The sequence below is a fragment of the Onychostoma macrolepis genome, chromosome 07 (genome assembly GCF_012432095.1).
Source record: "Onychostoma macrolepis isolate SWU-2019 chromosome 07, ASM1243209v1, whole genome shotgun sequence".
In the NCBI taxonomy this organism is placed as follows: domain Eukaryota; kingdom Metazoa; phylum Chordata; class Actinopteri; order Cypriniformes; family Cyprinidae; genus Onychostoma; species Onychostoma macrolepis.
The window spans coordinates 34,118,785-34,130,881 of record NC_081161.1 but is presented as its reverse complement, the minus strand read 5'-3'; the positions used below and the strand labels follow the sequence as shown (position 1 = coordinate 34,130,881).

Below are 12,097 nucleotides of genomic sequence, written 5' to 3'. Positions count from 1 at the left end.
ACCCACCCCTTACAATCAACTGCTAGCTCGCATTCAGATCTGCCTCCATCCAATCAACAACTGATGGATAGAACCAAGTCCCACCCTACATTTTTTCTTTTTTGATAACCTGTTTAACTCTTATCACAATACAAAAGAAATGATCTGTTGCTACTTCCATTATACCTCAACAAGATGGCACACTTTGCTTACTTAATCCCATTTCAGTCTGCCTGCAGTGAACAACCATTTAGTTATACATTTTTTTTTAATTCAGAAGTTTTCAAACTGAGGGTAACATAGGGGTTGCAACATTATAAATATGAAAATATTAAATTGACCCTTCGCAAAGACCTGCCCCCATTAGTTACTGTTGCTATGTCTGACAAGCCATGGTGCTTTCACGCCATACATGTTCTCACGCAGTGAAAAATACATTGCAGAGCAAAGAGGACCGGCAACGCACCAACAGACAAGACAGAGCAGGTTACTTTAGGTATGAAACAAAGTCTCAGCTTTCAAATTTTGTCTTTTTTTTTTTTTTTTTTAAAGAAAGTCAAACAATAAATGCTGTGATGGATCGAAGTAGCGTCTTAAGTTCAAGCATCACATGAACCGCTCATCTCTGCCTCTTTGCTAGTTATAGCATGAAATAAACACAAATGAACATCAGAAGGTATCTTGTTTCAACCATGGAAAGACGTCAATTAAAGACATTAAATTAACGTTGGTGAACTAGAAAAATGGTGTGTCCAATATTCAAGTTCAAGTCCAACAGCTTTAATTTACTCTCCTGTCTTTGGTTTGACAAAAATGGCAGCTTCTGCATTATGATTGGTAACATCGCCTGTCAATTAACTCCCTTCGAAGGGTCAATTGCATTTTGTCTCCATGGAAAATTGTCTAGAAATACATAAACAGCAAATTATGAAATAAGTTAGTAATTCCTATATCTACTAATACATTGTTTCCTGTAACACAATTGTTGCAATTATATTTATATAAAAAGAATAAAGACTACAACTGCCACAAGTATGTGAGTTTACATATCTGCTGAAATGGTCAACCATTTTAGTTGATATGCTATTTTTTAGTTGATAACTTGTTTTTTGAATCCATACTATATGTACACCTCTTTTTAGTATTGTTGCTGTGCAGTGATGGAGCAAATGGCTGTCTGATTAATCATTTTTGGCTCGTTTGTGTATAGTTACTGAATGTTCATAATTCAGTAACACGACTCCATACTAGTGCCTAGTCCCAAGTATGTAACATTATTAAGCAATAACAACCATATTAAACGGCAGTGTGTATGTGGCCCTTAGAGCACAAATGTAAGAAAATCTGAAGGAATAATATTTAGTCTTGACTATCATCAGCTGTAAATTTCTTCAGTGTGTATCTCAGAGTACCAGGAATGAGTAGTCAGGTTTCTTGTCACATGCTGGACCACAGTGACTTGCATGCTAGACACTTGACTGTTTGTTCTACCGTCTCAGCAGTCACAAACTCTCTCTCTCCCTCATCCAATTTCTCTGGTTTCTGTTTAAAAGTTTAAAAGTTCTGTGTATCTTCTATGTCCTTGATTTCCTGTACTTTGTGTAGGCAGTTGTTGTCTTGACCCCTGTAGGGTGATTAACCACTTCAAAAAGGAAGAGAGGACTCAAGTTTTGGAAACACGGTTCTTCGTTCCAATTATGTCAAGAGGAATGTTGTAAATATTTTGGACTCTCCTGCATCCACCTGAGGAATTTCGAACAAACACTTCACAGCACTTTAGCAATTATCGCGTTGAAACATTTCTCAAGGGCTGTTTATTTAAAGAACAGAGGCAGAGAACTGTATCAATGTTTCATAAGATTTCCATGGCTTTCATTAAAAGAAAATATTGTAAAAATATTTCAGTAAAATATTTGGTTATGTATATAAAACAATGTGATGATTTTCATGTTTTATTCATTGGTAGGTGGCTTTTTTAAGTCTATGTCTGCATGATATTCTGGTCCCTAGATGTGTCTTGGGATTTAGAACTAACCCCTAACCCTATGCAAGTAATATTAATAGTGATGAGGCAACTAAAGTTCTACATTTTAACCAATCTGGAAGCACAAAAGCACGCACACAAGATGTTCACAGTTGGAAGTTGCCATTCATTCCACAAGCCACCAATCAGTTGCCTCGCCTCTTCTCCATTTCGTTCCATTTACTTGCTGAACAGTGGGGAATCTTCAGACTGGCAACCTATGACCTTTACAACAGAGCTGCAATCACACACAGTTAACCTGCACACAATACCCTTGATGATGAAGGAAATCGCTTACGGATCTCCACCTTCAGGGCGCCAAGACTGGAACAGAGGTCTGCAGCTAGTTGCAAGAAACCCCTTTAGTTATAAAAACCCTTTGACAATGCACTTTCTTTAGTTTCTGTTATATAACCTTTTTTTCTTGTATTCTTTTTTGTTTTGTTTTATTATCCCACTTTTCTTAACTTTAGACATTTCTTTCAATTGGGCTCTGAGCTGTAAGCTACATAGGAAGCTACATTTATGTGACTTTACTAGAATTTTAAATGTTTCGATTTATTCTGTTCAGTTTTAATGACAGCAGCAACAATCAGGTACAGCTAAGCAGAGCAGAGTTTTTGGCTAAGGTTTCCTATGTGTAATGTGTTTGCAGCCACAAACCTCAGCCGAGAAGAAGAGACCAATTTACCACAAAGGTGCAGCCAGGTCCACACCCATCTGAGTCACTGCAAAAACACACACACAAGATTATTTACAGGCCCTGCTGTAAAACTCTGAGTTTCTTTTGAAGGTTGAAGGATGTCCAGTTGGCTATGGCTGCTTTAACTTGTCTAAGGTTTTTGTTTGGTGGTACCAGGGAAGTGTTTAAAATCATTTTTTCCTTTTCTCTCCACAGTGGACTTGGTAGTTTACTAGATTAAGGCTTTGATAAGTGTTTAATGGCTTCCTCTGTTTTATACACAATCAGACTGCCTGTTGTTGTTTTTATTTAGTTGATTAAAAAAAAGAAAGAAAAAAAAAGACAAAAGAATTACTTGTGCACCTGGTAATATTTTGTTTGTCACTTGCTCCATATACATCAGTGCTCCCCCTGCAACTCTTGATGGCATGTATGGAGCTTTATGCAAAAGTATATATATTTTTTGCACTATTTAAGAAATATCCTATTAACATTTCACATATCACACATATCCTATTCACATTCATATATCCTATTCATATTTGTGATCCATAACCAAGATAGTGGGGGGCTGCTATTATCAATTGGTCATGTCAAGACATTTTAGACATATTTGTCATATTTTTAGACAGGTTTCTTGGTGCATCTTTAATTTTAATCTTTTTGATCTTTTAGTCTTGTTCTCTAACTGCTCTCTAATTCATTTTTTAGATTTAAGATGGACATTTTGTGCTCTGCATGTGTGCAAGAAGTACTTGCAAAATCTGTGATGTTTGAACTAGAGGTTGGGCAACATTATGTGTTGCTCAGTGCTTTGCTTCTGGCATTGCACTGCTACACACATCATTTATCAGTCTGTTTCAGCTTGAAGGATTTATTTGTTTCTTACTCTCAGCTGTTGCACTGTGGCCCATCTCTGCCCTCACTATTGCTGCGTTTAGACCCACAGAGGAATTTACAGTTTCTAGGGTGATTGCTGCTACCTTTCTCTTCTTTTTTCAATCCCACTCTCTGTCACCTCCCACATGACCTCAGGTTTTTCTGTGCTGTGCCGTTCCTGGTACGTGCCTCTTTTTTAGCATGTTTCCATGCATCTGCGTTCTCTTTTATCAGTGCGGTTACTAGAACCAAAGAGTTGTTAGCAATAGTTTCATACACTATCAGTTAAAAGTTTGGGGTCAGTAGATGTTTTAGAAAGAAGTCTTGTATGCTCAGTGCTCACCAAGGCTACATTTGTTTACATTTATTTCCTGTCTTTATTTTATAATTGTTTGCTACATTTTTTCATTACTGATTGGACACATTCTTACTGATGCTCTTATACTGTCACAAGTGATTTTTTTCAAATGCACAGAATCTCTGCCAGTCTCTGTGTAAAAATAACATTTATGATGCTGCCATCTTTCTGAAGTCATATTTACCCATAATTTGGCTCTGAATCTCAGCTGAAAATTGCCATTTTGACCCCCCTCTACAAAATAGTGGATTACTCCGTAAATATTCATCCATGACATTTATTATTTTGGCTTTCATCACTGTACATGTCTGTCTGTCTTCAGAAAAAATATTAGCAAAATCAAAAACTTCCCTGGCTCAAATTTTTGAAATTTGGTTGGTTTGACACGGAATGCCTTGGCTGAACAGACACATAAACTTGCTTTGTGCTTATTCTAGTGATTCAGAAGAGAAGTTAAGTATCCTACACCTAGTAATCACGTTAGCACAATCATTGCTCTCCCATTTGAACGACACAACAGTGTTAGTGTGCTAGAAATGATCATGCTAGAATTGTATTAGTAGGTGCTTTGTTGGTTAACTTTATACAAAAATAAATCCCAAAGTTTAATTATGTGAAAGGTTATTTGAGTACTTGAGATGAGACCGTGATTGAGAGTCATGGACTGCAGTGACTGTACACTCTTCTCTCTGTTAGACAGAGATCAGATTTCAGTGTTTAGCCAGTGTACTGCATACGACTATTTCCTCTTTTAGAGCTTCTAACGTTACCTCAGAATCTCCAGATGGAGTTCTGCCCTCGCCATCAGAGAAGGATCTAGTCCAGGGTCAGTAAAGCAGAACTTGAGGGCCGAACTTTGTTCAGGACAGTGTTCGCTTTCACTGCCTGTAATGTATGAGAATGCAGACCTCATGAAAAATAATTAATCTCTAAAGCAATTATAAAAAGCAATTGTTGTGCTGCAGTATGTCCATGTTTAAAGTGATTTTCACAATAAACTACACATTCATTTCCTATATTTCTATAGATTTGTTATTGATTATGAATCCTATTAATTAGTTGTTGCAGCCATAGTCAGGTAATGAGGGAACAGCCCTCTATAGGGCCTTAATTTTCTGCCAGATTGATATGACTGACATTCAGATATTTTAAGCAATAATCATATTTATAGACTAGTGTATATGGCTTATTTGTTTATTTATTTTTTAATTATCTGCATTTTTGGACCAGAGATCATTACTAAGATCATATCATAATGTGGCCTAGTGTTGTTGAATCTATCATACAGAGGTCGACCATATACCGGTAGACATTTTGATTCTGTCATTTCTCCTGTGGTTAGTGTAGTCACTTAACCAAAATCATAGATAGCTCTCAGTTGCAGCCATCTGTATTAGCTTTAATCTATATTTAAGTCATACAGTGAAGACTGGGACGTTTTGTTGTTGAACTACCTGGTACAGTAAGTTTGATAGGATAAAAGTACAGATCAGTAAGTATGCTGTTACATCATAGACAGAAATGTGCACTTCTATTGTTGGTGTGAGGTGCTGAAGTGTGTTTGTGGGGCCTCTAAGTTTAGATCCTCTGCTCTATTTCCGATCCATTCTGTTTCCCAGCTGCCATTGAGCTATCTCTAGATTTTAGTCAGCCAACAGGATGTGACATAATAGCACACATAAGCATAGGTTTTCCTTAAGTTAGTCGAGGGTGACGACAGTTTGCAGAGGAAATGCTGTGAATAGGAATGCTGTGTAACGGGTCAACACACACACACACACACACACACACACACACACACACACACACAGAGAGAGAGAGTGTACTTACTGTATGTGCTATTGCCCTACACCAACCCTACACCTAAACCTACCCCTTATAGGAGACTGTGCATTTCAACTTTCCCCAAAAAAACCTAATTTCCCCTAATTCTGAGTGATTTATAAGCGTTTTGAAAAGTGGGGACATGGGTCAATGTCCTGAGATGTCACCTTTACCTTGTAATACCTATGTCATACCTTTGTCATTATACAAATCTATGTCCTGACTTTTCACACACACACACACACACACACACAGAGAGAGAGAGCTCAGAGCAATGTTGTCATTCCTAGACCAAATGAATTAGGCTGTTTGTTCAAACAGATTTAGTATAATCTAACTGTAATATTGAAGTGTCATTAAAATTTTAAATAACTCTTTTTCTATTTTAATATATTTTAAACTGTAGTTTATGCCTGTAATGGCAAAGCTGAATTTACAGCTATGTTTTTGTAGGAATGGAGACACAGATGTCCTTTTAGTTGTTCATTTTATCACACCCTTGGTGTTCGTATCAGCAGAAAAGCAGAGTAATTGCAAAGCAATGGTCCATTGATTTGGTACAACACATATCTGGACATTATGGCTTTTCAGTTAAGTGACAGGCATGATTTTGTGTTTCATATGCAAATAAAAAATGACATTTTTGAAATGTTAGAGAGAGTGTGTGACATTTTTAAGTGGAAACGGCTTCTTCTCCTCCTCCTTCATCTTCTCTCTCTCTTTCCCTCTCGCTCATATAGCCATTATTTCTCTACCAGGGAGTGTTGGGAAAATGTCAGGCTCCAGTTTTTCTCAAGGAGGGTATCACATTTCAGTTTTGGGAACGTCACCCTGTTTCCCAATAGTACTTGTAACAATGGGAGCCAGAAGTGATGGCCAATCAAGGTTGATTCATGGTTTATTCCGTGCTGTGAAACAGGTAAAACCATTACATTCATGCAGTCAGGGAGGTATTAATGCAAAGAAATGTTGTTTTGACTTATTAAATTTGATTATCTGTAAGGAAGAGACTGGAAAGTGCCTGATGCTTATTATTTATTTATTTTTTCTCAAATAACTGGACTGATGGGTGTTCTTGAGCTAGATGCAGTACAGTCTCACACAGCTGGACCACTCCAGCTGGGCTATTTACAATTTGTTCAGCTTTTTGTTCCCATCCCTTTACTTGTTTTTGTGACTCTTGCGAAGGGAATTGTGCAACACAGATTACGGAGGATGACCCTTACTTCCAAAATGTTTAGTGATTATATTTTCTTTTCTTTTTATAAATTTTTTTAAAATGTATTTTTTAAATTAACATTATTCATTAAGTCTTTTTTTTAGTGTGTGAGGAGACAGGATGCAGTGGGAGGAAAGAATCAAAAAAGTACTTTGAGTCAAGATTATTACAAATGATTTATCGATGCACAATTATTATTTTTTTTCTAATTCAAAAATGTGCCCTCATAATCCCTCATAAATATCTCCTTATTGATGATGTACATCATTGTGAGGGCTGGCCAATCCAACATTTCTCGATTCGAAAAAAAAGTCATGCCAGATTTATTTTGAGAGTGTGGTTTCTGTTTTTCTGTCAGTGTTGAGTATTTGAGGCATTGCATGACTAATTGGAGCATGTCTGCTCATTTGTCTGTCCCAGTGTTCTTTTTTCCTGTACAGTGCTCACATTTCCTTCCAGCATCTTCCTCTAGATAAAAATGCTAAATTCAGGTTGGGAAGTTCAGGTGCTTACTCTGTGTGAGTGTTTGTGGAGGAAGCCATCAGTGACGTCAAGACTGTGCTAATGGACGTCATTTCCTGAGCCACAGGAAGGCTGTTCTCAGGTGAAGCCATGTGCTGGTGTGTTTGTATCCTGAATTAGTCTGTATTTTACTGAAAAGGACATAACATGCTTCACTGACAGTCCTCCTCACTAAATGAGTATGACATTGTCTGTTAATCATGGTTCATTTGATAACCTCTATCAGGAGAGTGTGATATGTAAGTCAAACAGAGAGGGATGGGCTCCCCCTGCTAACTCCTGATTCACCTTGAACCTGCTTTCCTTACTATAATATGCTTTTTTGTTTTGTCCATTGTCACCATTGGCTTGCTCACTGGAGGTATTAAGCCAATGTCGTCTGTAAAACTGCTCCGGGCACTGTCTGTATTGAGAAGAACACAAACCAAGAAACAAACCAAACTGAATCAGATCTAATCTAATTGTGTTCTATTGTCACTTGTACTGGAAACTTGTTGTCATGGACCTCAGTCAGGTGTGTAAAATTAAATACGGAATCTGCAAGAAAACATGCTGTGGTATAGAATTTTTTTTGTGTGTGTGTTTGTAGAGCTGAACATAGGATATTTTCAAATAACCCTTACTATTTGGTGTGTTTGGTCTGATTTCAAACGGAAAAGAAAAATATATGCACTTACAAATTCTTGGATTCATTTGAAGTTCCAAGCTTCTTGAGAAGAGTGCATTTCATATCTTCTACTGCCATCTAGTGGTAAACACCTAGTGTCATCAACAGATTTGACATTTTACAGAGACTTAATTAGCATTCACTTACTCTATCCAAAGAGCCATCTCATTTCTAAAGTTGTTGATTATATTATCATTTCAAAACAGTTAAACAGCAACAAGTCACTTCAAGTCTTTTGATAATCTTTTCAGGTGTCCGTTTATGTGTGTAAATAAATAATCAGTAATAGTATAATATGTTGTATGTGGCGTTGGTGTGATGTAGACTACATGTGTATATAGTAATTTTGACACTGTTTTTTCTGGAAGGTCTGTTTATGATGGACAGGAACATGGACTCTTCATGGATAAACTGGAAGGGCGGATCCGCAACCACGACCGCGAAATTGAGAAGATGTGCAACCATCACTTCCAGGGCTTTGTGGATTCCATTACTGAGCTGCTCAAAGTGCGCGGAGAAGCCCAGAAACTCAAGGTGCAGAAAGAGGAAATGAGGGTTTGAGGAAATCCTATAAAGCCAGAGAGAAGAAAAAAAGAGAAACATTATAGACCTGGATTAAAAAAGATTTCAACCACTTTTGTGTAATATGTCAGGAAAACTCCAGACATGTATAGTTTCTGTTTCTGTTTTGATCATGCCCGGATAATTGGTTGCTTTGTCTTCCTCAGTGTCAGGTGACCGAGACCAATCAGAAGCTCCAAAATGATGGCAAGGAGGTGTGTGTCCTGCTTGCTTAGTTTAGTCTTTGATTTAAGAACATGTTACATTAAAAGCAAATATATTAATAACATTAAGCATTATTAAAATTGGTGGTTACCTCTCCTGTAGCTCCTGACATCGATGGATGAGCTGAGACAGTGCCGTCTGCAGCAGAGAAATATCGCCACCACCATTGACAAACTCACACACTGCTTACCAGGTACAAACATCAGGCCCATTACCGCAGGAAGTAGTACAAAGTACAAATCTATGTCCTGATTTGTCACAAAAATACACACACACACACACACACACACACACACACACACACAGCATCAGCAATGCTACAATGACAAAGTCGCTTATATTAAGCAAATCTTTTATGAACAGAACGAATAAGACTGATGTACCCGCGTTGTAACACAAATAAATGAAAGGTGTTTGGATTTTCCCCTTACTTTAAATGAATGCTTATTGCTCATTATTATTATTATTATTATTATTATTATTATTAATGAAAAAAAAACATAGGCTATACATTAAAATAGTACAATGACAAATTCACCTGTATTAAACTTTTATTAACAAAATGAATAAGGATATGTTTTACCCATGTTTAACCCACACAAATAAATATGGATTTCCCCTTAGGCTACCTTAAAAGATCGTAGGCTAGTTTGTGGTTTATTATCTTATTCAAATATCAGCCATAGTACAATGGCAAATTCACGTATATTAAACATCTAGCTTTTATTAACAAATTGAATAAGATAGATATAGCCTTGCGTTGTAATCCAAATAAATAAGGTATTTTTCCTTATTTAAAACGAATGCTTAGTTTGTGGTTCATTGTTATTTTTTTTAATGAAGACCCAGCAACAATAAAGACACTCACTTAGGCTATATTAAACGAAGAAATTAAAGTTTTATTAACAAAAGTAGCTCTTTTGGATCCGCCATCATACTCTCATCATGTGACCCCCCTTTATTTCTCAGTGCCCCTTGCTCAAAATACGTTCCTGCAGCTATGATCAGGCCCCTCTGCCTGAGTTTTTTCAAATATCTTGCTTATCTACTATTTGTTGTATTTACACTAATGTTCAAAAGTATGTTTAAAAAAAAAAAAATCAATACTTCAGCAAGGCAATTAAAACTTCTATTTCAAATAAATGCTCTTCTTTGAACTTTCTCTTCATTTGAAGAATACTGAAAAAAGGTTTTCCACAAAATTAAGCAGCACTACTGCTTGAGCACCAAATCAGTTATATTTGAATGATTTCTGAAGGATCACGGAAGACTGAAGTAATGGCTGCTGAAAATTCAGCTTTGTTTTGTATTGTAATAATATTTCGCAATATTATGTTTTCACTGTATTTTCGATTAAAAAAAAATCATCCAATTTAAAGCTTTGGTGAGCATGAGGGACTTTCAAAAACATCCTATCCCCCCCCAAACTTTTGAACTGTAGCGTATGTTTTTTCTGTAAATGCTTGAAAGCTCACATGCTGTTCTCTTGACTGTTTTTCCATAATTCCACTTGTATTTTTTTTCTTGCAGTGTTGGAAATGTACAGCAAACTGCAGGAGCAGATGAGGGCCAAAAGGTATGACATCTGCGCACATTCCTTTTTTGTGTAAGCTGCAGATGAGCACTAGGTGGCACTAGAGATAAACTTATCAAGGTTGAACTGAAATACACAAGTGCAGTTCAGTGCCCAAAATATTTTAACACCTTTACTTAAAAAAAGCTAATTTGAGAACAGGACTTTCCCAGCTGGGAAAGAGAGAGCGAGGTGTTGATGATTTAAACAGACCGAAGATCACTGGACTACTGGAGTATCTCATCTAGTCTGATGTGACTGCAGCAGTGACCAGACAGACACAGAGAGAGGGAGTTTTTCAGATGTCTGAGATTTCCAAAGCAGCATTTGGCAGCTGTCAGCAGTCAGAGACACAGAGGACACATTTGGATTGGATTTTCTTAGCTTTAGCAGCTGCTTACATTGAACTGTCCCAGCATAATCAGGCATCCTTCTTATTTATGTTTTTTGTTTTTGTTTTGTTTTATAGTCAAGGATAGTAGACATCTGATAGAAAGGTGGAGGGAGTGAAAGAGTGAACCAGGTGGAGACGAGACAGGATTTTAACCTGCATCCTCATGTGCACTCAGCTCTTATATACAAGCATGTTGCAACCCTCAGGGGCCATCTGTGAAAAATGTGAGAGAGAGAAAGAAACATTTTACATAATATAAAATGACTGTTAAAGTTAACTGTAAAAAAGTATTCAAACATCTAATCACTTTAGTAGGGGGTAGAAAAGAGATACACTTAAAACATGAATTAATTTAAATTAATTTAGCATTTATATTTATATTTAAAAAAAGAGGGTCCCTCGCAAAGGGATTGTCATATTTGTGTGTCAAAATTGTTTTAAAATTATGTTTGAAAGTGCCTCTCAAAATGTTTTTGAAGCATTGGTTTTGGTGTCGTTTTGTGTCCTCCGTGTGACCTGAGCATCGGCATGGGCCTGCAACTTTTCCATCCATTTTGGTTTTTATTTATCTCTGCTCTCCATGTTTCTCCATCCCTCTCGTGTGCTTGGTTTTGCCATTAGCCTGGAGGTAGCAGCAGGGTCGGCCAAGAGAGACTCTCTCCTCTGCGTCGAGGCTGCTGTGTAATGTTGCGTGACTGTGATGCTGTATTGAGTGTGTGTGCGTGTGCGATGAGCATAGCTCATCTCTGAGATCATCTTGATTGGGTTAAATTGTTATCATGCTGAGATCTAAGTCTTTAACCAAAGGTTAAAAACATGTACTGCATGTGCAAGGCTCAACAGTAAGGATGGCCTGGGGAGAGTTTTGAGAGTTTTGGGTCAGTTTACATGACTGTCATTTGTCCTTCAGTGCAATCTTCAGTCAGTCATCTACAATATGTGTGTTTTTATGCTTAGCAAACTTAAAGGATTAGTTTATTGTAATGTATTGAACTTTTTTCTTGTGGATTTTGCTGATTTAAATATCACCAAGGTAAAATTTTGACATTTTCACTTAGGGGTGTACTCACTTTTGTGGCCAGCGGTTTAGACATTAATGGCTGTGTGTTGAGTTATTTTGAGGGGACAGCAAATTTACACTGTTATACAAGCTGTTATACATCACTGCTCTAGCTCTTTTCTTAAAGCCAC

The 12,097-nt window shown here is 37.1% G+C and overlaps 1 protein-coding gene across 6 annotated transcripts in view; it reads left to right on the top strand.

Moving 5' to 3' along the window:
- Nucleotides 1-12,097, top strand: part of exoc6b (exocyst complex component 6B) — a 98,567-nt gene that overhangs the window by 5,523 nt on the left and 80,947 nt on the right. For all 6 annotated transcript variants that reach the window (XM_058780609.1, XM_058780611.1, XM_058780606.1 and 3 more), the window contains exons 2-5: nt 8,522-8,687; nt 8,882-8,929; nt 9,042-9,132; nt 10,470-10,515. In XM_058780609.1, coding sequence (XP_058636592.1) covers nt 8,522-8,687; nt 8,882-8,929; nt 9,042-9,132; nt 10,470-10,515 — 351 coding nt within the window. The remainder of the gene's footprint in view (nt 1-8,521; nt 8,688-8,881; nt 8,930-9,041; nt 9,133-10,469; nt 10,516-12,097) is intronic.